We start from the raw sequence: 27,152 nt of genomic DNA, 5'->3' as shown, positions 1-27,152 counted from the left end.
ACCACCCTGCCCGTTTTCCCGCCGCGTCGTGCACGTGCTGACACCTTACAAACCCCCTTTCCGAAAGTGCCCTTGGGAAATTGCCTTGTGCGGAATTGCCCAGCGGGAGCGGCACCGCCACCGGTCGATGCCACTGACAGCTTTTCCTGTCAGTACCCTTTTTGTGGATGGGCGACCCAGCCGCCCTTAAAGGTGAGGTGGCGCTGCCGGCGATACCATTTTATTTTTTTTTTTATTGTCGGCCGACTGCCAGGTTGGGCTGACAGTTATGCCCGCTGGCCCAGCTGAAATCCTCCCTGGTGGCTCAGTGTTTGCCACTAAAGTGGCTAGAATCGCAGCGGGCCTCCCCTTTAACTGAAGGGGAGAGACGCCGTGACGCGCCAGCGCGATGATGTCATCAGTGCGGCGCCGATGACTTGGAGCGTCAGCCACTCTAACCCACCCCCACTTCCGTTCTGCTAGTGGCGGCTAGTCCGACCCGACCGCACATCCGCCCCTTTCCCACACCAACACCGCTCCGACTGGAAACATAAGGCAAAGAGCTGAAAAGCGCTGGAATGTCCACCCCACGCATAGGGGCGGATGGAGCACCTAAAAAATGGTAGGTGCACCCCATTTGAGGCGGAGGGCATTTTCGGCCCCTATGTGTTTAGCCTACTTTTGGTCTTTGTCAACCATTATTTCATGAAATCATGAAACAGGAAAAATGCTTTGCATTTAAAGATAGTCATGCTGCAATATTTTATGACTTGCACATTAAATTCAAATTCAAGGTTTCGTGCATGATAATTCTTTTGTTGCTTAATCAAAAAAATAAACTTATCTACAATAAGCATGGTCTTCCTCATTCTTCAAAGAAGCTCAATCTCCACATCTAAATAAGATATTGCTGTCCTCCCATTGAAGAAAATTGAAACAAATATGCATTAGAGGCATGGTTCTTTAACAAAAAGTAGTGCAGAAATCGGGTGTAAAATTGAAAACCTGCATGTTCAGGCTGACATGGAACTGTCAGCATATAAGCTCTGATGCAGATAGTTTTGATAGGAATCTCCTGTAGGTTGGTCCAGGAATCCCCACTGCATGACCATAATGAGCTAGGATTTCTCCTTCCAAGGATTCATACAAGGAGACAGACACTGCTACGCAATTCATTCACCTGTCTAATGTTTGAGTAGATTATTTAAATGGGGCGAGATTACAAAATACTGTGGTACAGAGGGATCAGGGGGTCCTTGTACATGAAACACAAAAAGTTAGTATGCAGGTACAGCAAGTAATTAGGAAGGCAAATGGCCTTTATTGCAAGGGGGATAGAGCGTAAATGTAGGGAAGTCCTGCTACAACTGTACAGGGCATTGGTAAGACCACACCTGGTACTGTGTACAGTTTACGTCTCCTTATTTAAGGAAAGATATACTTGCAGTGGAGACAGTTCAGAGGTTCACTAGGTTGATTCCTGAGATGAAGGAGTTGTCATTTGAAGAAAGGTTGAGCAGGTTGGGCCTATACTCATTGTTGTTTAGAAGACAGAGGTGATCTTATTGAAACATACAAGATCCTGAGGGTGCTTGACCGGGTAGATGCAGATAGGATGTTTCCCCTAGTAGGGGAATCTAGAACTAGCGGGCATTGTTCTAATGGGTCGCCCATTTATAACGGAATTGAGGAGGAATTTCTTCTCTCAGAGGGTTGTGAATCTTTGGAATTCTCTACCTCAGAGAGCTGTGGAGGCTGGGTCATTGATTGTATTTAAGGTGGAGATAGACAGATTTTTGAATGATAAGGGAGTCAAGGGTTATGGGGAGCAGGCTGGGAAGTGGAGTTGAGGCCAGGATCAGATCAGCCATGATCTTATTGAATGGCAGAGCAGGCTCAAGGGGCCAAATGGCTTACTCCTGCTCCTATTTCTTACATTCTTAAACCTAAATTTTGCATTTGTATAGCGCCTTTCACGACCACAGAATGTCCCAAAGTACTTTACAGCCAATGAAGTACTTTGGAACATTGTTAATTGCCAAGATTAGTGAAAATTTTTGGTTCCAAAAGCTAGGGGATTTGTCCTTTGAATGGAAGAAATCTGAGTTGGCAGTTGAAGCCCCAAACACCCTCAATGACTTGGTGGATAAAATGTATATTCTAGGAATAAACCTAATGGATGAGGAATCTCCCAGATTTTACCCCTTTTCTGTGTTTTTCTAGCTAATGTTAAATCGAGTAATATTAGGGCACTAATATGGACCCCAGGCTAGGATAAGGGAGAAAGTGGAACAAAAAGCGCAGAAGCTACATAGTACATTGGTACTGCTTTAGTTTAATTCCTAGTTTATAATATAGGTTATATTATGTGATCTTCTTGTGTGTTTATTTTTCCACTCTCCAAAGACTAGAACTCAAGAGACCTTATGTCTATTTAGTAAGCTACTGCAGCAAGAGGAATTTCCGTTCGACCCCTGGGCAATGTTACATTACCAGCTACCATACATATAAAGTCACTGGTCTGTAAGCAGTGAGGACTCACTTGCAGGAGAGCCAAGCTTGAGATTAGTACCCGAGTAAAGCCTATACAAGTTACACAAAGATTATGAAGGTATCAGAGATGAGATCGTACAAAAGCCACAGATTTAAGCAATAGTTCCAACTATAATTTGCTCACAATCAGATTCAAATCCTAATAAGGAATTAAAACAAGAAATAAATGTTCTCTCTGCATCTGAAATCTATTGGGACCTTCTTGAATTCAAGACAGTGATTGAGACAGTTGAGCTATGTCCTTTTACTAAGCTTGATGCAGACACATTTATAAAATTACGTTGGAAACCAGTATAAGTAGGTGACAAAGCTGTTTTTAGGAAGGATGAGTGTCATGCAATCTTAAACATACCACTAGGGGATTTCTGGTAGCATTGTTCACTCAAAGACAACGGTACACCATTGTACGTACTATGTAATGCACAATGTATTATTTTGCTAAGGAGAGACTGTGTCCCGTTCAAGGCAACAAAGTCTCAATAATGAATGGGAGTTGCATCAGTAGGGGAGCATATGGTGTGTCGGGGGGATGGTACGGTGCACGTGTCAGGAAGTGGGTCTTTTAACTCATCAACAGGAGGTGCAGGCACAGGGAGCACTGAACACGGGGGGGGAAAGAGAACGGAACAGTATCTGTGAAAAGGTACAGTAAGTATCCATGAATCCAGGAGCACTGGGGGAATCCCATGGTTTGACAGCGTTGAAAGGCAGGCAGGCGGAGAAAAGAAAGACTTACATTTATATAGCGCCTTTCACGACCACCGAACATCCCAAAGCGCTTTAGCCAATGAAGTACTTTTTGAAGTGTTGTCACTGTTGCAATATAGGAAATGCAACAGCCAATTTGTGCACAGCAAGCTCCCACAAACAGCAATGTGATAATGATCAGATAATCTGTTTTAGTGATGTTGATTGAGGGATCATTTATTCAAAATAGTGCCATGGGATCTTTTATGTTCACCAGAGAGAGCAGGCAGGGTCTCGGTTTAGCGTCTCATCCGAAAGACGCCACCTTCCAACAGTGTAGTATTCCCTCAATACTGCACTGGAATGTCAGCCTAGATTTTGTGCTCGAGTCTCTGGAGTGGGACTTGAATCCACAACCTTCTGACTCAGAGGCGAGGGTGATACCAACTTAGTAACAGCTGACACATAGAATTTGGCCTAACCTGTTTCCAGCCATTAGGCATCCCCACCCACTATGTTCATGGGCCATCAGTAAGGATCCCAGCCAGAGATAGATAGAACTGATTGATATGCAAAGGTTATAGATAGAAAAAAAGATTTAAACTGGAAACTTAGCAACCAGATAACTACAGGAACCTGAGCACATAAATCTAGACTGACACTCCAGTGCAGCGCTGTGGGAGCGTTGCACTGTCGGAGGTGCCGTCTTTCAGATGAGATGTTAAACCGAGGCCCCGTCTGCCTTCTCAGGTGGACGTAAAAGAGCCCATGGCATGATTTCCCTTGTGTCCTGGCCAATCCTTATCCCTCAATCAACATAACAAAAACAGATTATCTGGTCATTATCACATTGCTGTTTGTGGGAGTTTGCTGTGCGCAAGTTGGCTGCTGTGTTTCTCACATTACAACAATGAATACACTCCAGAAGTACGTCATTGGCTGTAAAGCGCTGTGGGAGGCCGGTGGTCGTGAAAACACAATATAAATGCAAGTCTTTCTTTCTTTTTCTTTGAGACTAAACATGGGTTGGCCAGAACCAAGTGAACTAATAACTGTGTACCAAAACTGTGGCACGGTAAGCAATAGCCTAAGAAAATGCCAAAATAACTGAACAAAAGCTCTTAAAAATGTATTAAAAAAGTAAAAACCTCAAAACATCAACATTGATGCAGAGCTAACCCCAGGACTGATAGCTACAATACTGTATTGATTTAATGAGGAAAAAAGTCTTGTCTGTCAACTGTGTGTAAAATAGCTGCTGACAGCAAGAGAAAAATAATGGAAAGTGTGGTCCACAATAGGAGTATATACAGAATGGAGTGGGAAAAGATCCCAGCAGCCCCATGAATCCATTTTGTGATCCAAATCGACTTTATTTTTCTGAGATAGCAGCAACATCTTGTTTGTATGTGAAGGTTGAAAAATATAAGTCAGATTGTTCTCTGTAAAGTTTCCAAAAACAAAATCTGCATTTCTAAGTATAACACACATGAATTACCTACGACAGAGGAGGAAACTTGCACATGCGTAATGTTAACAACTCCATGCTTTGAAATGATCATCGGAATTGTGACAAAAGTAAACATTAATAGAAAATTCACAAAATTCAACAAAACCAGAAAACGGAGGAAGGAGAAGTAAGACTGGATTCCGGTGCCAAATTTGCCTGAAAGATAAAAAGAAAAATCAAAAAAGTTCAAGAACCATATAACAACATTAGCAACAGGAGCAAACCATATTGAGCCCGTTCTGCCATTCAATAATATGATTGATCTGTATCTCAATTCCGTATTTCAGGCACCTTGAGATAAAGGTTAACATTCCATTAGACTTCTCAATTATTTTTTGTACCTAGCTTTTAGTGATTTCTGCACATAGCCACCTAAATCTCTCTGCTCCTGCGCAATTCCGAGCTTCTCACCTTTAAGAAAATACTCTGAGCTGTCTTTCTTGGGTCCAAAGTGGATGACCTTACACAAACATGTGAGGGACCCATCCATAACTGATGGTCTCACTGGCAATTTCTTTTCTCAACTATTTTTTTTGCAATACCATTTTGTTCAAAATGATAAACGTGCATCATTCTTAACACTACCATGGCTCTTTGCCCGTGGAACAGACACTGAGTTAGAGAAGTCACAATAAAATCCATTTACATCCTTTGTATTCTTTCTTCAGCATAATAAACACCCCCATCCCCCACCCCAGTGTTTCATAATAAACTATTGTAACCTGATGAGGTAAACTATTCCTCCCACCAAACCCCAGTCACTTCATAATCTGAAGTCCTCTTTCTCGTACTGTGCCTTCTGCTCTAATTTTACTGAGGCGGCGAACTATTGGGAAAATAAACTAGTCTAAGGGTTGACCGACATCGTTCCTCTTTTTACAATGAAGAACTCACATTTACAAAATAAAAAAGAGCCATTAACATTTTACCAAAGAATACTGATGCAATCCAACATTTTAATGACTTAAATCGGATTGGCTCAATTATTTAGGTGAACGGCAATTCAAATTTTCTCACCTTCTATATCATGAATTGCTCTTTTCCAAAGATACAGGTTGGATATATGCTCCTTAGTTGCTTGAGCAAACCGTCTCCATGCCGTTTTTCTAAATAAATAGCCTTGCTCCTGTTTTGCTAATACGTTTGCTTGATAATCTTGACGAGCTCTAATAAAACAGTAATAGAATAAAAATTTTAAAAGCAGAACAAGTTAACACACACAAAATTGGACAGAATATTCTAACTGTGACCTCAGGATTTGCTGAGGTTTAGCAATGCATCTTTGCTTTTGTACGCATTGCTGAGAGGTGGATAATTTTCTCAGAGCTGCTCCCTTCACTGGAAATGCTGCAGAAACCCGGTTTAAAAAAGGAACTTTTTCAACTTATGGATCTATTTCAACTGAAGGATGTGTACAGATCCTGAGCGGCAATAAAGTATTATGTTGCTCAAGAATCAACATAGCCTAATTTGGAAACCTGTTCGAGATGGCACTATGAGGAGAGTATGTAAAGATGGGAGCATTACGTAGCAGTAGCATAAATACCCACTGACTATTGAAACTACGAGTTTGTTTTAAATTAGATGTCCCTTGGCTTTGTTCAGTCAGTCAGAGGCAGAGTGCAAAAGGAGAGCAAAGCACAAGAGAGGAGCAGTGCAACAACTGAACACCTACTCATTGTCACGGGCCTGTGAGTATTATTTTATAGTCTGTAATTCTAGGCCCGTGACAAACTCTGACCCACAGGAACCAATCCTGTGTGAAGGAGACACAGAATGACTGCAAATGTGGCACCAAATTCAAAGCGGCAGCACTGACATATGGAAACACTGTTGGAGGGGGAATTCCTATGAATTAAATATCAACAAACCGTTACGTATAGTCAATCTAAAACGGATTAACCCTTCCAAAAGAAGGTGCAGAGTTACTAAAGGAAATTCATGAAGGAATGGGCGGATTACATTTATCTGTAAAAATTATGTTACATGAACTTGAGACATACTGGAGGCCCGGGATAGTGAATGACGTAGAAAAATATATCAAAAACTGTATAAAATGCTAGAAGTTAGTGCAAATAATCAAAAACAAAGGAATTGTGTATCATTCTGCAAAGGCCAGTGGAAAAGGTAAACGGGAAACCTCGATTCTGAAAACCAACGTTCCAAATTCCAAGGAAAATACACAAGCAGCAGCAGAGGAAGAGACTGAAAAAGCAGTGGATAAAGGTGGCCAAGAAACTAAACCTGATGAAGCTGTGAAAGACTCGAAAACTGAAAAAGCTGAAGAAGAAAATCAAAATCAACCATAGAAGAGAAAGCCAGAGAAAAATTAAAAGTAGAGAAAGGGAGGAAAGGTGCAACCAAAGGAAACACGAGAAAAAGAACCTACCAAAGACCAAAAAGAATCAGTGAAAAAGGCGGATGAAAAAGAAAGTTGAACCTAAAGTAAAAGGTAAGGAAACAGAGAAGAAAGAAAGGAGGAGCCAGAGGAACCCGCCAATCCAGAATCTAAATCCGATGAGAATGAAAAGAAAAATGCATCAAAAGCATAACCCATAAACTGAAGAAAAGAAAGATTCAAAACCAGACCGCAAAACTAAAGAAAAAAAATGCTAAAAGCTATGAGAAAAGCAAAGAAAAATGATTTTGAACATAGTCCAAAAGGGAAAGGAGTGAATTTGAATGTCTCTATTGTAAAACACACATTCTGCTGAAAGACAGAAATCGTCTGGTGTTTCAGGGAGCTGTGGAGAACACAGCAATGATGAAACCCAGAGAGCTCAACAGTTTGAACAGGTCAGCAACTCAGGGGAACGGTCTAATGAATATGACAACAAAGAAATGATGAATGCTCTGTTCAACGAAAAAAAACACGTGGCAGTTGAGCGCAAACATGCAATGCCTGAGAAAGAGGGAAATCCAAAGTAATGGATGCCATCAGTTTTGTGATGGTCACCAAGAACTGCTAATCTCATGAGTGCAGCCACCTTCTTGTGCAGCTCGCTCTGCACACAGGGAATGCAGCGAATGGCATGTGGCAGTGCACGTGCATGGCGGCATGTGGTCGGTGCAGCGTAAAGAAGCCGATGTCACAAGTCCAGTGGGAGAGAGAAGCGCAAGTAGAGGGGAGCTTGGGGAGCACAGATCCAAAGAAGAAAAGTAAAGAGATGCGAGGCAATGGAGGGAGAAGAGGAGCTTGGGGGTGGAAAGTATCATAAAAGAGGGGAGCATGGAGGTGTAGAGTAAAAGAGGGGAACTCGGGGGCAGGGGAAGAGAGGAAAAGACAGTAGAAAACCTATTCACTGTCACGAGCTTGAGAGTAGTATTCTGTGCATTGTAGTAGCCAAGTTGCCACATTTGATTGTCTAAAATTGCATAGAAAAGAGAGGATTATTGATAAGAATGGGATAAATAAAAAGGATTTGAGTACCAATGAATAAAGTTTAGTAATTAACAAACCGGAATTACTCAGATCTCAGTGGAAAGTGCCTGATTCCCTTAAAAGGAGAGAGATTCTTACCGACTGATTAAAAAAAAAACAAGACCCACTTATTAAGTAAAATTTATCGTGCAAAAGGAAAGCTCCAGGTGATACCTAGACACACTAAACAGGAGGGTAAAATACAATTATATTTATATAAATACTTAAATAATTAAATTTTTATATCATCTTATTTACTCTCAATCAATTGATAAGAATCTCTCCTTTAAGGGAAGCGGTTACTTTCTGCTGGGGTTAGTACAATAATCAGATTTACAGACGATACAATAATACGTGCAAGCCCGTGACAATGAGTAGGTTTCAGTTGTTGCTCTGTTGTTTTCTTTTACTCTGTTCCTCCACCTCCACATTACTCTTTTACATTCCACCCTTCCCCCGAGCTCCTCTCTTTTATACCCAGTTCTCAAGCTCCTCTTTTACATCGCATCTTGTCCGAACTCCTCCCTCTGATCAGCGTCACTCCCCTCTTTAACGATGCTTCCCACCCGAGCTCCTCTCTCCCCTGCATTGCCTCGAGTCTCTACTTTTCTTCCTTGGACCTGTGCTCAGAGTTCCTCTCTGACTCACGTTTTTCTCTACAACTGGACTTCTCTCGTCTGCTGATTCGTGCCGCACCAACCATGTGACCTCTGACCGTCACATGCCGCTCGTTATAGAAGATATGTGGTTTTGTAGCAAGAGAGATGTTACTGAAAGTGCAACTGAGAATGTTAGACAGCTAGTGAATAAATTAATTTGAGAAATTCCATTCTCTTTTCTCTCTTTACTCCCTACTTGTCCCAGTCAATTAGTTGATAATTAAAATCAGCTGGAAAAGTAATTTGCTTATTCCTATCTATCTTTCTGATCTGTATTCAGATTTTTTCTTCTATTTCCCTCCCACAATTGGGTCCATAGTGCCACCTAATGAATGTAACAATCCTTTATTTAAATCTTAGATCTCAGATATCTTCTACATCAGTTGGCTCATTAGGTAGCACGCCCTACTCTCAAATCAGAAAGTCATGGGTGCAGTGCTACGTGAACTGAACACATAATCCAGATTGACATATCAGCGCAGTACTGAGGAAGCGCTGCATTGTCCAAGTACCATCTTTCAGATGTCTGTTTGGGTAGACATTATAGATCCCATGGCATATTCAATGAAGAGTAGGAAGTTTTCCTTCTATCCTGGACAATCCCTAAACCTACATCATCCAAAACAGATTTCTGGTCATTTATCGCAGTTGCTCTTTTCTAGGACTGTGTGCAAATTGTTGTGCTGTATTTACTTACTTCAAACTAATTAATTAGGAGTAAAATACTTCGGGAAGTCCCGAGGACATAAAAGGTGCTGCATAAAGGCAAGTTGTTCCTTTCTTTTTTTCATCTTAATACTGCCGTGGATCAGTTCAGTAAAACATCAAAGACTAAATGGTACATCAGCAGTTTATGATGTTCCATTTATGTGCATCATTAACAGCATGTCCATTAACCAATTAGTGCTTGCTCGATATTCCTATGCAATGGTCTAACCTGATTCGTCGCTTCTCTTTAATGCTCACAGGCAATTCTCGCAGTGGCCTATCATCTTCAAGGTCTGTCAATGAATCACCTTTTTTCCTACTTATTGAAGCAGTAAAAAAATTGGAGAGGACGCTTTTCCGTCTGCTTCCAGCTATATTAGTTGAAGGTCTTCTAACCAGCGACCGATAACTGGGCAATTCATGCAAGAGTTCATTGATGGAGAGATAAACATCTACAAAGTAAAAAAAAAAATTGCAAGTGAGAAAAAAAATAAATGAAATTAAGCAAGAAAGACAATTTATATGTACAAGAGCTATTCCTGCTGTAAAGTGAAACATTAATTAGCAAATCTCACCAAAAAGAATCTAAAAATTAAACATCACAAAAGTTGTTTTTAAATACGGTTTTAAGTTTGGATGCCCAAGTACGAGTCTGCCACTGGAAAAAAAATGGATTTAATAGCTCACCAACACCAGACTCCCAGAATCCAATTTAAAACTAATATAAAAGCAGCTCATGACAACTTTTTTTAAAAATTATTTCCGGCTTTCATTCAGCGGCAAATTCCACCACTGCTGACAGCCCTTTAGCATTCCACCAGTCAGTGAGCCTAAACAGTGAATATCAACAAGCTATTTTATCGTGGGAGTGGTGCGAAAGGCAGGGGGGGGGGGGGGGGCGGTGGCGGGGAGGAAAAAGTGTCCATCACAACTAAGCCAAATCCTTGGAAGCCTCTTTGTCTGTATGGCTCAATATCGCATCATACCTGATATTTCAGTATCTCCTGCACCTTGTGAACCTGGACGTAGACCCAGGAAAATTTCTCCCCCCACCCAATGCAATTACCTAGTGAGTAATCGGGGAGCCAAAGAGCTAATTAACACTGCTATCCATTTTATTTTGTTCCATCTAGTCTGCTGATTGTTGGACACTTTCAAAATGTGCTTAAGATTTTGGCCCGGATTTTGCGGTCAGCAGTGAATGGACGCACTTGCCATTCTTTACACTTACATTTGCCTGTGGAATTTTGAACTGGAACTTAGTTATTAGACAGTCAAAACTGCAGCACTCTCTACAAGATATCTGAGACCCATGTGAACATGACAAGCAATTGTGCGTCTCCTTAACCAATCAAATTAAGGAATCTCCATCCAGTATCACCTCATTGGAAGAACTCTCACCATTGACAGAATGCTTCTGCCATCTATTCCATCAACATATGTGCTCTTTATAAAGTCTCACCTTGGTCCTCAGAATCTCGACCATGATCAGCCCCAACACCAGCAGCACCAGGCATACCAGCATCACCGCCACCAACCTTCTCTGCTATCAGCTGACGCTGCACAGCACACAGGGCATCAGCGCAGACAGCGGAAGGAGCGTCCACCCTTTCCTTCAAACACTGTCTGCCCCACCTGTTCGAGACTGTAATTCCCGCATTGGACTGTACTGCCACCTGAGAACTCATATTTAGAGTGGAAGTAAGTTTTCCTCGATTTCGAGGGACTGCCGATGAAGATGATATTTCTCCCACAAAATCGAGGCCAATATCAAGAGCATTAGCTTCATTGAACCTGAGCTTGATTCTGTGAGGAAGTTTACTTACCTGTATATGTTAATTCAACTCTATCATACATGTTTCAGTTAATCATAATTCTTTGAAACCATCTGATTTTTAAAGTAGTTCCTAATGGTGAGATAAAAATTCTCTATAAGTCTCTAAAGAGATGAGTTGTTAGCAACCTCAAAAATTACACTGAATGAGCAATCTAGGGAGGTAATAATGTAAAATGCTGCACAGCAAAATGGTTTGATACTGTCCCACTATTCCTCAAATTAGTGACTTCCTTTGTTGCAGAAGATGAATGACAAGTTTATAATCAATGTCATCAAGTAATGTTGCTTCAACTGTACACAAAATCCTGAAATTAGATTACAATGGTGAACAGATTTTATTAAAACATGGTCCTTAATGGCATAATAGATGATTTATTGGAGAACAAATAGTTCTTATCCATAATTTTGGGGGTTTAAAGGGGAAATCTACAGTTGAACTTAGTTCACAGAATATTTAAAGATGGTGTTAAACTGGTTAGTAAAACCATTACTGGATTCTAAAAATAATTTGCGGTTGAGATTTACAAAGAAATAATTTACTGTTATAGAGCATCAATTTTTGATTAAATAATGCTTCTATCAAATGTCTTATTCAAGTTGTTCAATTTAAATTCAGTTATTTAATTAAATCTGGAATAAAAAGCTAGTATCAGTCAGTAATGGTGACCATGAAACTATCGGAATGTTGTAAAAACCCATTTGGTTCACTAATGTCCTTAAGGGAAGGAAATCTGCCATCCTTACCTGGTCTGGCCCAGACATGACTTCAGACCCTCAGCAATATGGTTGATTCTAACTGCCCTCTGAAATAGCCTCGTAAGCCACTCAGTTGTACCAAATCGCTACGAGAAACAAAAGAATAAAACCGGACAGATCACCCAGCATCGACCTCAGCACCGGCTATGGACACAACAACAGCACACCCAGCCCAGTCCTCACTAACATCTGGGGACTTGTGCCAAAATTGGGAAAGCTGTCCCACAAACCAGTTAAGCAAAATCCTGACAGTCGTACTGACAGAATCATAACTTTCAGCCAATGTCCCAGACTCCTTGGTCACCATACCTAGGCATGTCCCGTCCCTCCGGCAAGACAGACCCACTAGAGGTGGCGGCACAGTGGTATACAGTCGGGAGGGAGCGGCCCTGGGAGACCTCAACTTTGACTCTGGACCGCATGAAGTCTCATGGCTTCAGGTCAAGCATGGGTTAGGAAACCTCCTGCTGATTACCACCTACTGCTCTCCCTCAGTTAATGGATCAGTACTCTTCCATGTTGAACACCACATGGAAGCAGCACTGCGGGTTGCAAGAATGTACTCTGGGTGGGGGCCTTCAATGTCAATCACCAACAGTGGCTCGGTAGCACCGCTACTGACCGAGCTGGCCGAATCCCGAAGGACATAGCTGCCAGACTGGGCCTGCAGCAGGCGGTGAGTGAACCAACATGTTGGAAAAACCTACTTGATCCTGTCCTCACCAATTTACCAGTCACAGTATTGGTAGGACTGACCACCGCACAGTCCTTGTGGAGACGAAGTCCCATCATGTTGTGTGGCACTGCCATCTTCAGCCAGAACTGCCGAGAGGGTTTCCTCCAGCATCACAGAAACCAGTCTTCAGCTAATTTGATTCATTCTAGGCGATATCAAGAAATGGCTGAGCGCACTGGATACAGCAAAGGCTATGAGCCCTAACAATATCCTGGCTGTCGTGCTGAAGACTTGTGTTCCAGAACTAGCCTTGCCTCTAACCAAGCTGTTCTACTACAGCTGGAACACTGACATATACCTGACAATGTGGAAAACTACCCAGGTATATCCTGTCCACGACAAGCAGGACAATTATTGCCTCAAGCTACACTCAATCAGCAGCAAAGTGATAGATGTCGTCGTCAACAGTGCTTGTCCAGCGGCACTTACTCACCAATGCTCAGTTTGGATTCTGCCAGGACCACTCCGCTTCAAACCTCATTACAGTCTTGGTCCAAACATGGACAAGAGCTGAATTGCAGAGGGGAGGCGAAAGTGACAACATACGAACAATGACGGACAAGCAAAGACCATCTGGTCCATCAATCCTGTCCCACACAATTGCGATACCTTGTGTACCATAACATATACACCCCACACTACCCGAAACCATGTGATCTCTTGGAAGGGGCAATTTGGGGGAAAACAAATCTGGGAAATTCCTCTCCAACCCATCTAGGCGATCGAAGCTAGTCCAGGAAATCACTCTGGCCTTGAATTCCCTGCAGTAACTACCTTCTGTAAGAGGTGATCTCCATCGCAGCCCGAAACAAATCCAGCTTTCGCTTGAAGGAATTCAGCAAGTCTGCATCTACCACATGAAATGGCAGCTTGTTGAGGTCTACTATTCTCTGGGAACAGAACCATCTCCTGACGTCGAACCTTGATCAAGCCCTATACAACTTAAATTTGTGACCACTGATCCTGCCAAACCTATTTAATTGAAATAAATGGTCAGCTGGAACACCGTCTATTCCCTTCATTATCTTATAAACCTCAATCAAATCCCCCCCCCCTCCCCCGACAAAGTTTATGCTGCTCTAAGGTATGGAGTCCCAACTCGTTTAGTTTATCTTGACAACTAAGATGCCTTAGACTTGGAATTAGTCTCGTGGTCCTCTTCTGCACCCTTTCCAGAGCCTCAATATCACCCACCATGTGAGACCACCAAAACTGGACACCGTATTCCAAGTGCGGCCTGACTAAGGTCTTGTACAAGAACAAAACAGGTACGCCTCGTCTTATACTCAATTGTCCTATGATACACCCCATTTGCTCTAGCTATCGCTGCACGGCATTGCTCATGTACCTTTAAGGATGTACGCACTAGAATGCCCAAATCTCTTTCTATCTCCCCCATCTTTGATGCCTTTCCCTAGAGGGTGTATGAATGTTGAGCATTTGCCCTGCCCACATGAATAACATTGCACTATTCTAAGTTATAAATCATTTTCCAGTCTTGAGCCCAATCTCCCAACAAATTAAGATCTGCCTGAAGCAAACGAGCATCTTTTACAGTTCTAACACTCGCACAGATCTTGGTATAAAATGCAAATTGTGACCCAACCCCAAAATCCAGAACATTAATAAAAATAGTAAAAAGCAACGGTCCCAACACTGATTCCTGCAGGACACCACTGGTGACCAGTCTCTAAACAGATCCAAATCTATCTATAACTACTCTTTGCCTGCGTTCTGAATCCAGCTCAATGTATTTCCACTAATACCGGAGAGGCCGATCTTGGAGAGGCCTCTTATTTAGTACCTTGTCAAAAGCTTTTTGGAAATCTAAGTAGATAATTTCTACTGGGCTTCTCTCATCCACCAACTTTGTAACTTTTTCAAAAAATACAATTAGATTTGAGAGACATGACCTCTTTTTTATGAAGCCGTGTTGGGTGTTCCCAATATGTGTCTCCCTATCCAAGTATTCATATATTGCATCCCTTATGATTCCCTCAGCATCTTCCCTATTACTGATGTTAAACTGATGGACCAATAGTTACCTGGGTCTGTCTTGTCATTTTTTTTTAAATGGGGCATTAGCCTCCTTTCAATCTGTAGGAACTATCCCAGAGTGCAGTGAGCTATTTAAAAATACAGGCCAGGGGTTCGCACAGCACACGTCCCACCTCCCGGAGGACCCTCACGTGGATATCATCCGGACCGGCTGCTCTATTTTCAAGATCTTAAAACAATATGTTTATCTATGTTAATATTACAAGTTGTACCTCTCCAGTCTGGGACTCTTTAGTCCGTAAACATCCCTGGTCTGGCATCATTCCTGGCAGGGGTGGTGTTCCGTGCTGCATCCTGGGGCTGGCTGCTCTTTTTCTCCCTGCTGCCTCCGGCGTTCCCTCCTTGGTCAGGTTGACACGGAAATGGAGTGAGGTCCAAGTTTTGCAGCTGGAGCATGGTGGCTAACGGGGTCGCCGAAGCTGGGCCCGAGAAATGCTGTGCAGTAGGCTTCTGCACAGTGCATGCGCAGAGCGCGGCCGGGTCGTTATCAGCAGCACCCGGTAAATCTACTGTTGTGCATATTTGTGTCACTTGTGAGGCCCCAAATAAAATAAGGAATTTTAATTAAGTCTGAGCTGTTTCTGTGTACATTCTCCATCAAGAGTGAGTGAGTACGGGTGAGGACAAGTGCGACAAGTCTAGGGTCAGTGTGACCTCCCATGGTCTGGAAAATTCTCTGGTCTGGCACCTGTCAGGTCTCAAGGGTGCCGGACCAGAGAAGTCCAACTGTCCTAACAAAACTAGTGTGAAATTCTAATATTCGACCATCTTCAAGGGTGAAGACTGATGCAAAGTGCTCATTTAATATTTCTGCCATACTTAGTGAGTCCTTTGTAACCTGTCCTCGAACACCCTTCAGTGGCCCAATACAATCTTTGATAGTTCTCGGACTCTTCACATAACTAAAGAAGCTCTCCCCATTACTGCCACAGTTGTCTACAATCCTTTTTGCTGATCTAATAGCAACCTTTGTTTTCTTTAGTTGTTCCTTGTAAATGTTTTTAATTTATAGAAGCATTTCTGTTTACATCTTATTTGTCTTTGTACATAGCCAGTCAGCCACCTTGGCTTTTTCTTACCACGTCTCCTTCTTTTGATTTTGGGTACATGTTTGTTTTCCACATTTTTAATCTTGTTCTTAAAAACTTTCCATTTATATTCAACATTGGTCTCATCACCACCGAGGAGGATTTGCCAATTTACTCATTCCAAGTCATCTACCATTTTGGAGAAGTTTGCTCTTCTGAAATCCGGTACGAGTTGCAGGTTCTCAGTACCTTTAGTTCCACTAGCCAATTCGAATCGTATAATGTTGTGGTCACTGTTGCCCAGATGTTCCCCCACATGGAGGCCTGATACCAGGTCAGATTCACTACTAAACACCAGATCCAATATATGATTTTCCCTAATTACTTCATTAACATGTTGAATCAAGAAACAGTCTTCATTATCAATACATTTTTCAGCTGCACTTCCCACCACAACAGCAGGTAAACCATCGTGCCACTAAATGCCAGGAAAATTAAAATCACCCACCAGACAAAGGGGGCATTTTATATTAAAAGCATTAGAGGTCTGTTTCTATATTAATTACCCAAAATTAATCCCTGCCTGTGAGCTTGGTCCACTTGAACCCACATAGCCTCAGCTGTACCTGATGAGGCAATATCAAGGCCCCAAGTTTCGTGCCGTGGCGAAAATGGCGCACCTCCGAGCTGGGCGCCTGTTTTTCACGCCGAAAACTGCGCCTAAAAAAAAATCCGATATTCTCGAGCTCCTTGGAGCTCGATGTTTGCTTGGCGCGGCGCGCTTTTTGCAGCAGGGGGCGGAGCCTAACACTCGCGCCGATTTTCTAAGCAGCAGGGGGCGGGTACAATTTAAATTAGCCTTCGTGGTGCCGGCAACCCTGCGCGTGCGCGTTGGAGCGTGCGCGCAGTCTCACACAAACATTGGCACTCGGCCATTTTTAAAAATACTGCAGAAAAAGTGAAGATTTGTTTCTTGGACCCCTGCAAAGGCTTGTAATTTTTTTTTATATTTCTGTGTGAGGGAGTGCTTTTAGCAGCACTGCTGAATAAATCACCTGCTCAAATCAGTGAGTTCAGCTTTTCACTGCTAAACTTACAGAACCGGTGCTACATTGGTGCATGCAAATTAAGGACTGTGTGTTTGGAGAAATAAGAGTGCCAATTCAACTTTGCAATGGATCAACGTCCACCAAGAACAAAGAATTTCTTGCATGAGGAAGTGGAGATATTAGTCAACGTAATTGAGCAGAGATGGCAGGAGCTAGATACCAGCAACAGAGGTCGCATAAAAGTGCCACCAAAAGAAAAGAAGAAACGCTGGAACCAAGTTGCAGAAGATTACTGCGCAGTGGTGCATACCAGGAGATCTGGAAGTCAGTGTAAAAAGAAATGGCATGACCTTGGTCAAGTAGTTAATGTAAGTAATATTTCCCATTTTTTATTTAATCGTAATTGTAACCTGACTATCTGTATGTCCCACCTTGCAGACTGACACACTCTGTAAAAAGTTATATTTTACTCTTTGCAAAAGAAATTGGCCCACAACAAAAGGGAGGCAACTCGGACAGGAGGTGTGCCCAATCTGCATCCACTGACACCCTTGGAACAAAGGGTAGCTGCTATGATGAGTCGTACATGGAGAAAAGCAATCGGTACAGCACAAGCTGGGCCCGCACGCGAGGAAGAGGGCAAGTCCTGAAAATGCATCATGGCCCTTTAAATCAGCCTGCTGCCTAGCCTGCTATGTGTGAGAGTACTCATGCCACCCACCCGGCCCCCTCCCTTGCTGTTAAGCTTTTGACTGCTCTGATGTATTTTGCAAAACATGACGACGATGACGACGCTGCTGCCAACCCTGAGGATCCTGAGGGTACAGAACAAGAACCAGTACAACCAGCTGCGGACGATCCAGACTGGATGATGGCAGCGATGACTGAAATGTTTGCAGGGGAGAGCTTCCAATTTAATGTTTATGAGCCCCCATCAAGGGGCATCAGAGTTTCAACCCCTAGCATAGGTCTTGGTTCCACCTTCCATGGTTTCGCTTCCGATGTTGCGGGTCCCAGTGGTGCTGCTGGTATAATGCAGCATTCTACAGTCAGTGCACTACCGTCCCAGCCTGCGCCTCCCTCTCGCATAGGTTCTGGTTCCACCTATGGTTTTGTTTCCGACGCTTCGGGTCCTAGTGTTGCTGCTGATATCATGGAGCAGTTTACACCCCTTCGTCCAACATCCCAGCCCACGGCTCGCACTCGAGTGCTGTCGTCTGGAACACCGAGCGTCCTACCGTTCCAGCCCGAGCCTCTCCCTCTAGTTCTGCCGTCTGCAACACAGAGCATCCCACCATTCCAGCCCGAGCCTCTCCCTCCAGTTCAGCCATCTGGAACACAGAGCGTCCCACAGTCCCAGCCTGCGCCTCCCTGTGTAGTGGTGCCGCTTGCAACACTGAGCATCCCACCATCCGTGCCCGCGCCTCCCAGTGTAGTGGTGCCACAAGGCAGACCCAGGCAGAGGAGGAGGAGATTGGAGACACGCTCTCCTGAGATGCAGCATACAACAGATGCGACTCTGGTCTCCATACCCAATGCCACAACCTATGAGCTTACCCGATCACTCATCGGTGGCGTCAATGCAGTAGGTGAAGAGTTGACGGTCCTGACAGGAGAAATAGCAGTAATGACACGGGAACTTAGGGAGGGAATGTGGGAGGGAATGTCCGAGGGAGTGCAATCGACGGCACAGGCCGTCAGGGAGGGCATGCAAATTACGGCACAGGCCATCAGGGAGGGCATGCAAGTGTCGGCACAGGCCGTCAGGGAGGGCCTGGTTGAGGTAGCTGCTGCAATAAGGGCACACAACCCAGCCAATCAAATGACACCCCCATGAGAAATATCACTGAGATATGGATGAGACATGGTTGCAGCCTTTGTTCTTGTTCTTGATGTAGCTGTAGTAGCGTTTTTCAAATTGAAATTGTTTTGTAAGTTGTAACTTTACAACTTATAAGGGATCTTATGGTTTTTAAGTGATCTTATAGTGTAAATGCTCTCACATTCTGTAAATTATTTAATTTTGCATCTAAAAAGTGATCCTGAAGTGTAAGTGATCTTAGAGTGTTATATTTTTCACATAGAAAGTGTTTTGTAACTTTACAAGTTTTTAAGTGATCTTCAAGAGTCATATTAAAAAGTATAGTTTGATACAACAAATATTTTATTAGAGTGACGTTAACTTTTCAATAAAATATTTTTTCATTAAAACTGTTTCATGTTCCATTAATACAACACAACGTAGGAACAACTGCAAAGAATAAACATGTCCATGTGCAAAAGTGGTCGCAGAGCCCTCAGGCATCAGTAGTTGAAGCGTTCACGGATGAGCTGCTGGCGCAAGTCTCGAGCAATCGTTAAAGGGGCACGATGGACGGCCCTCCTCCGACCTCGTGCTCCGGCATCAGGCACTTGCATGCTTTCCTGATTGTCGTTATCATCCACATCCTGGTCTTCCGTAATACTATCATGCACTGGACCCTCACGTCGGTCTTCGGGTTCCACTACCAGCTCCTGCTGTCTCATGATGGCTAAGTTATGAAGCATGCAGCACACAACAGTGAAGTGACCGACAATCTGAGGAGAGAGTATTGCAACTGTCCTCCGGAATGGTCCAGGCATCGGAATCGCTGTTTCAATATGCCAATGGTCCTCTCAATGATGCTGCGCGTCGCAATGTGCGCCATGTTGTATTGACGGTCAGCTTCTGTCCGTGTCACGCGTATGGGCATCATGAGCCAGGTGGTCAGGCCGTACCCTTTGTCTCCCAGTAGCCAGCTCTGCCCTTCTGGCTGCTGTTCAAACATGTCAGATAGAACGCTGTCGCGTAGGATGAACGCATCGTGAGTGCTGCCAGGGTATCTCGCATCAACTGACATGATGCGCTGCTTGTCGTCACACACGAGCTGCACATTGATAGAGTGGAAACCTTTCCTATTTCGGTACTGCTCAGATTCCTCCACGGGTGCTCGCAAGGCTATGTGGGTACAATCAATGCAGCCCTGTACCTTTGGGAAGCCGGCAATCCTGAAGAAGCCCACAGCCCTCTCATGGATCGCTTGTGCGGTCATTGGGAAATTGATTAAGTCATTCCTTCGTGCATAAAGTGCAGCCGTGACCTGGTAAATGCAGGCATGTATTGCACGTTGAGAGATGGCGCACACATCTCCAGTTGTAGCCTGAAACGATCCCGAGGCATAGAAAGAAAGTGCAGCTGTTACCTTCACTTCAACAGACAAGGCAGTTGTCCTTCTGCTTCTGGGCTGCAAATCTGCTCTCACCATATCACAGATCTCAGTGACAACTTCTCTGCGAAAACGCAGCCTTTTCACACAATCAGCCTCGCTCATGTCCAGGTACGAGCGCCTGGTTCGATATTGTCGACGTGGGTAAGGTCTCCTGCCCATCAACTTACGGGCTACAACGTTCCTGGTGCGGTGAGCTCTAATCAATTCTCTCCTATGCAGTGAATTAATGGCAAACCATTGTATAATATGTGGTGTTGACAATGCGGCACCCATTCTGCAAATTTAAATATAAAACTGTCGATGTGGCTGCCTCTCCCTGTCCAAATGGCCTCAGTCCCCCTCACAGCTCGAAAGCTGCTGCTGTATCTTTGGCTGCCGGCCAGCCACTGACGCCGCCCCTAAAGCATGGCCGAATGCCCTCAAGAACCTTAATGAGCTGCGTGTGTCCTGCGTTGATTCTTCGGCTGCCGGCCAGCCACTGACGCCGCTGATATCTCATGGCCGAATGGCCTCGGGTCCGTTCGGTGCTGCTTCTTCGCGGCCAGCCACGAAGAGAATGAAGGCCTACCTCAAGCACTGCAGCTCAGCTCGAAGCTTGCTGCCGCTGCCGTCGAGACACTGACGCCACACCTCTGCCTGTCTCCAACATGAAAGGCCTGCCTGAAGCACTTTCACACAGGTAGGAACATGATTTATTTAATCTTTTCTTTGCTTATAAATTTTTATTCAGGTTGGATTTATTTGTATAATATTTGTATAAATATAACTAAGGATTGATTGTAAAATTTAATGACTTCCCTTCCCCCACGCCTAATTTGTAACCTACGCCAGATTTTCTAAAGTGTAGACAAGGTTTTTTCGAGCGTACAAAAATCTTCACTTACTCCATTCTAAGTTAGTTTGGAGTAAGTTTTCACTCACGAAACTTTGAAATTAGGCGTAAGTGGCCAGAACCCCCCCGGCTTTTGAAAAAAAAATTCTGTTCCAAAGTGAAACTGTTCTACCGGACTAGAACTGAAGCAAACTAAATGTGGAGAATTCCGATTTCTAAGATACTCCGTTCTACACCAGTTGCTCCTAAAAATCAGGAGCAAATCATGTGGAAACTTGGGGCCCAAGTCTCTCTCTAGCATTTGACTGAATTTAGTAAAATTGAAGTCAATGGGAATCAGGGGGCAAACTCTCAACGGCTGGAGTCATACCTAACACAAAGGAAGATGGCTGTGGTTGCTGGAGGTCAATCATCCCAGCCCCAGGACATCACTGCAGGAGTTCCTCAGAGCAGTGCCCTAGGCCCAAACATCTTCAGATGCGTCATCGTTGGCCCTCCCGCCATCATAAGGTCAGAAGTGGGGATGTTCGCTGATGATTGCACAGTTCCAGTCACAACTCCTCAGATAATGAAGCAGTCCAGGCCCTCCCGCAGCAAGACCTGGGCAACATTCAGGCCTGGGCTGATAAGTGACAAGTAACATTCGTGCCACACAAGTGCCAGGCAATAACTATCCCCAACAAGTGAGAGTCTACCCAACTTCCCTCGACATTCAGCAGCATTACCATTACCGATTCCCCCACCATCAACATCCTGCAAGTCACCATTGACAGGAAACTTAACAGGACCAACCATATAACTATTGTGGCTACAAGAAGGATTTCAGAAGAGCAAACTTCTCCAAAATGGCAGATGACTAGGCATTCTGCGGCGAGTGTCACACCTCCTGACTCCCCAAAGCCTTTCCACCATCTTCAAGGCACAAGTTAGGTGTGTGATGGAATACTCTCCAATTTCCAACAACATTCAAGAAGCTCAACACCATTCAGGACAAAGTAGCCCACTTGATTGGAACCTCATCCACCACCTTAAACATTCACTCCCTCCACCACCAGTGCACCATGGCTGCACTGTGTGCCATCTGCAAGATGCACTGCAGCAACTCACCAAGACTGCTTTGTCAGTACCTCCCAAACCTGTGATCTCTACCACATAGAAGGACAAGGCAGCAGGCACATAGGAACTCTTCAAGTTCCCCTTCAAGTTACACACCATCCTGACTTGGAAATGTATTGCCGTTCCTTCATCATCACTAGGTCAAAATTCTAGAACTCTCTCTCCAACAGCATTTAGAGTACCTTCACCACAAGGACCGCAGCGGTTCACCACCACCTTGTCAAGGGCAATTAGGAATGGGCAATAAATGCTGGCCTTGCCAGCAACGCCCACATCCTAGGAACAAATATTTTTTTAAGTAGATAGTGTGCTATACTCAGATGGTAGGGATAAAAATACAGAATTGACTCAATGGAGGGTGAAATGGAAACCAATATTAATCATTTAGGATTTGTTCTCTTCTACGAGTATGTACCATAGTGCCCTCAGCTGAGTGTTAAACACCCACATGTCAGGAAATCTAGGACGAGCTTTCATTCAAACTCAGATGGGCAAGTTCCAGCAGTTGCAGGATCATGTGGAAGCAAATCATTTCATCACAAAGGATGGGAAAATTGACTGTACTTGCTTCACATATGTTACCTGATTGCCAATGACAGAGCATCATAAGGACATTATTAACTGACTGCTTAACGTATTTATGGGTATTTTCACACAAAATGCCTACATACGGATCTAAGGAGGAATGCTGGTGACCTAGAGGAAATTACAAGAATGGCTGAAAGGCGACATGTCCTAACATCCCATAACAGACTGCACTGAATTTAAAAGCGGTGACATCAGAGAAGCATGAAGGAGAACACGTTCTCGTAGGAATCCAATCAGTGATTAACAATTGCAATTTTTAATACCCAAGCTTATTATGAAAGTTACAAGTGTTGGTTTTACCATTTTGCACATTAAAACAAATTATTTCCTAGGCTGTCTTCAGTATGGGGCACATAGGAAAATTATCAAAAAAAATAAAAGGAAAAACCATGAAGTTTCCAGGAAAAGCCAAATCAAAATTTGGGAATGCTGACAACGTATCTGTGGCCAACCTGCCAAACTGAAAAATGGCTTTGAGGCAAAGGGATGTGGAAGGAGAAAGAAAAGTGAAACATGCCGCAACTTATTCCTTGTGGGTTTACTTTAGATTATGTTCTATATAACAATTCTTTATATGCACACATAACTAGATCAGAAATGGAGCGCCTTCTTCTGATTGGTCACTGGCAATTAGGAGCGACAGCATTGCCAAGTCTACCATAAGGTGGGAAGCCATCTAACACCAAAATGCCCTACTTATACCACTAGACAGTTACAGAAAGAGAGAGAGACTGACAATGATGCACATTTTTTTGCAAATGAATAAAACCAGGAGAAATCAATTAGTATATTAAGTGAAGCCTGCGGAAAAGGAAATTTATATTCTGACCTTGACAACATTTTACCCTTGCAACATCAGTATGTTTTAAAGATATAAACAGATGTGGGCAGTTGTGAGGCGTTTCTGAAGACAAATTCCTGACTCTTGTAGCTGTCACTGATTTACCCGCACGATATTTTTTGATGTTACTGTGTTCCCATAAGCGTCCATTTAGTCTCAAATTTTTCAAAAAGGAGAGTGGGCAAGGGAGAACCAGTTGATGTGGTGTATTTGGACTTTCAGAAGGCTTTCGACAAGGTCCCACACAAGAGATTAATGTGCAAAGATAAAGCACATGGGATTGGGGGTAGTGTGCTGACGTGGATTGAGAACTGGTTGTCAGACAGGAAGCAAAGAGTAGGAGTAAATGGGTACTTTTCAGAATGGCAGGCAGTAACTAGTGGGGTACCGCAAGGTTCTGTGCTGGGGCCCCAGCTGTTTACATTGTACATTAATGATTTAGACGAGGGGATTAAATGTAGTATCTCCAAATTTGCGGATGACACTAAGTTGGGTGGCAGTGAGAGCTGCGAGGAGGATGCTATGAGGCTGCAGAGTGACTTGGATAGGTTAGGTGAGTGGGCAAATGCATGGCAGATGAAGTATAATGTGGATAAATGTGAAGTTATCCACTTTGGTGGTAAAAACAGAGAGACAGACTATTATCTGAATGGTGACAGATTAGGAAAAGGGGAGGTGCAACGAGACCTGGGTGTCATGGTACATCAGTCATTGAAGGTTGGCATGCAGGTACAGCAGGCGGTTAAGAAAGCAAATGGCATGTTGGCCTTCATAGCGAATGGATTTGAGTACAGGGGCAGGGAGGTGTTACTACAGTTGTACAGGGCCTTGGTGAGGCCACACCTGGAGTATTGTGTACAGTTTCTCCTAACTTGAGGAAGGTCATTGTTGCTATTGAGGGAGTGCAGCGAAGGTTCACTAGACTGATTCCTGGGATGGCGGGACTGACATATCAAGAAAGACTGGATCAACTGGGCTTATATTCACTGGAGTTCAGAAGAATGAGAGGGGACCTCATAGAAACGTTTAAAATTCAGATGAGTTTAAGACAGGTTAGATGCAGGAAGAATGTTCCCAATGTTGGGGAAGTCCAGAACCAGGGGTCACAGCCTAAGGGTAAGGGGTAAGCCATTTAGGACCGAGATGAGGAGAAACTTCTTCACCCAGAGAGTGGTGAACCTGTGGAATTCTCTACCACAGAAAGTTGTTGAGGCCAATTCACTAAATATATTCAAAAAATAGTTAGATGTAGTCCTTACTACGAAGGGGATTAAGGGGTATGGCGAGAAAGCAGGAATGAGGTACTGAAGTTGCATGTTCAGCCATGAACTCATTGAATGGTGGTGCAGGCTCGAAGGGCCGAATGGCCTACTCCTGCACCTATTTTCTATGTTCTATGTCTATGTCTATGTTATTACTTAGTCATTTTACAACTTTTTGTGGTACTACACAGACTATAAAATTGCTTCTCCCTTTCCTACAAAAATACTATTAAAGCTCATATTTTAATTACTGTTAACCATTGAAATGTATGGTCAGATATTTCTGAAGTTATGTTTTCTAACCCATTTCTTTCCATCAAACAAATACAAGAAAAAGTTGCACAAACTGGAATTAGACTGTATCCCACTATTTATTATTTACACAACTGGTGCCAAACAATTTTGATAAGCATAAGATTTATTAATATTTCCCCTTGCAGTATAACCTACAAGCCCAAAATGTTTTTAAATAATTGATATTACGAGTGGCCCAGCCATAACTGGTTGCCATCTGGCCCAAATGTATATATTACACTTCTGGAGCAATCACAATAACCCTGCTTCAGTTCCAGCTTCTGGGCACCACTTTGTATTCCAGCCCCCTTGAGATAAAGGCCAACATTCCAATAGCCCATTTCATTAGTTTTTGTGTCTGTCCACTGGCTTCTAGTAATTTCTGTTCTTGGACTCTTCAATCTCTCTGTTCTCCACAGTTCTTAGCTTCTTTAGGGAATACTATGATCTATCTTTTAGGTCCACATTGGATGACCTCACATCTGCCACAGATTTGCCCACTCATTTAATCTATCATAGATTTGTCTATCTTCAAAATTATTTTCTCCATAACTTACATTAAACCTAGTCAGTTCCTTCCCTTGATTTATTTTTAGCTTTTCTTGTATCTCTAGTACTTTATGCTAATCCGCTACTGTGAAAACCAATAAAAGTCTGTCATTTCCTGATTTTTAATTACAATTACAATATCTCCTGTGTCTGTCTTTAAGGGGCCCACATTACTATTAGTCACCCTCTTTCTCTTAATGGCACTGAAATTCCGGCATCCCTGGGTACGGTGCGCATGCGCCAAAAAACGGCTTTTCCCATCTGTCAAGTTTTAGCTTGACAGATCCAACGCATCTCGGGGAGAAGGACATTCACATGGGCAAGATTGCAGAATTGCCCATCTCTTGCCCAGCGTCGGAACCTGGGCAAATATTAGTGTACGAACGGGATAATGCGTTTGTGTCGAAATTCCCTTGTCTGCTATTTTAACCAATTTATTTCAGTAACTGTACAACGTATCTTTAAGGCCAAATAAATCACTAAAACCATCACAGCTGAGAAAAGTAATTAAAAATGCTAACAAAGCTCAAAGTTATTTCTAGGGGTATAGATTTCAAAAGTAGCAAAGTTATTTTAAACTTGTATAGGACCCTGGTAAGGGTGCACAGTTCTAGTCTCCATACTATAAAAACGTAGAAGCACTGGAAAAAGTGCAAAAAACAATTTAAAAAGCACAGCTATCGGAAAAGAGTGAACAGGTTGGAATGCACGAAGAGATCCAGGAATTTTTTTAAAAAGAAGAAAAATACACTGTCGTGTAAAGCTGAGCAAACTGGCAGCTCGGACCCCGACTCGGACCTCCGTTTTCCCCCTTTCCGAACACCTGTGCGATGACAATAGCTGCTGCTGCTGAGCCCAGGTGCCCACTTGCTGAGAAGGGAGCATGGCGGCGGTCGTTGAGCGCAGATCCCCCGGCTCAATCTCTCCGAGGTCCCGTTGTATATTTCGTTCCCCATAGGCAGTCCCTCAAAATCGAGGAAGACTTGCTTCCACTCTAAAAGTGAGTTCTCAGGTGACTGTAGTCCAATACGGGAATTACAGTCTCTGACACAGGTGGGACAGACAGTGGTTGAAGGAAAGGGTGAGTGGGGTGTCTGGTTTGCTGCACGCTCCTTCCACTGCCTGCGCTTGTTTTCTGCATGCTCTCAGCGACAAGACTCGAGGTGCTATCCGCCCTCCCGGATGCTCTTCCTCTACTTAGGGCGGTCTTTGGCCAGGGATTCCCAGGTGTTGGTGGGGATGTTGCACCTGTCCTAACGCCACCATGCGTGGGTTGTTAATCTCCCTCCCCCTGGCTAATTGGGGCAGTTGGTCTCCTACTTTTGCCCCTCGCTCCCGGAATCCTCTCACTGCCATATGTCACCAAAGTCAACTGTAACCCATTCAGTTCAAGTAACCCATGGCTACTGAAATCAGCCAATAGCAGCTCTGCACGCCCGTA

At 43.6% G+C, this 27,152-nt stretch overlaps 1 protein-coding gene across 4 annotated transcripts in view; it reads right to left on the bottom strand.

Annotated features, from left to right (window-relative positions):
* Positions 1-27,152, bottom strand: part of LOC139281039 (transmembrane channel-like protein 7) — an 88,642-nt gene that overhangs the window by 59,424 nt on the left and 2,066 nt on the right. For all 4 annotated transcript variants that reach the window (XM_070900924.1, XM_070900926.1, XM_070900923.1 and 1 more), the window contains exons 2-4: positions 9,747-9,969; positions 5,747-5,895; positions 4,718-4,885 (exon numbers count right to left, since the gene is read on the bottom strand). In XM_070900924.1, coding sequence (XP_070757025.1) covers positions 4,718-4,885; positions 5,747-5,895; positions 9,747-9,969 — 540 coding nt within the window. The remainder of the gene's footprint in view (positions 1-4,717; positions 4,886-5,746; positions 5,896-9,746; positions 9,970-27,152) is intronic.

The sequence above is a fragment of the Pristiophorus japonicus genome, chromosome 15 (assembly GCF_044704955.1).
Source record: "Pristiophorus japonicus isolate sPriJap1 chromosome 15, sPriJap1.hap1, whole genome shotgun sequence".
NCBI lineage: Eukaryota > Metazoa > Chordata > Chondrichthyes > Pristiophoridae > Pristiophorus > Pristiophorus japonicus.
The sequence above is the reverse complement of the archived record's forward strand: the minus strand, read 5'-3'. Positions and strand labels throughout refer to the sequence as shown.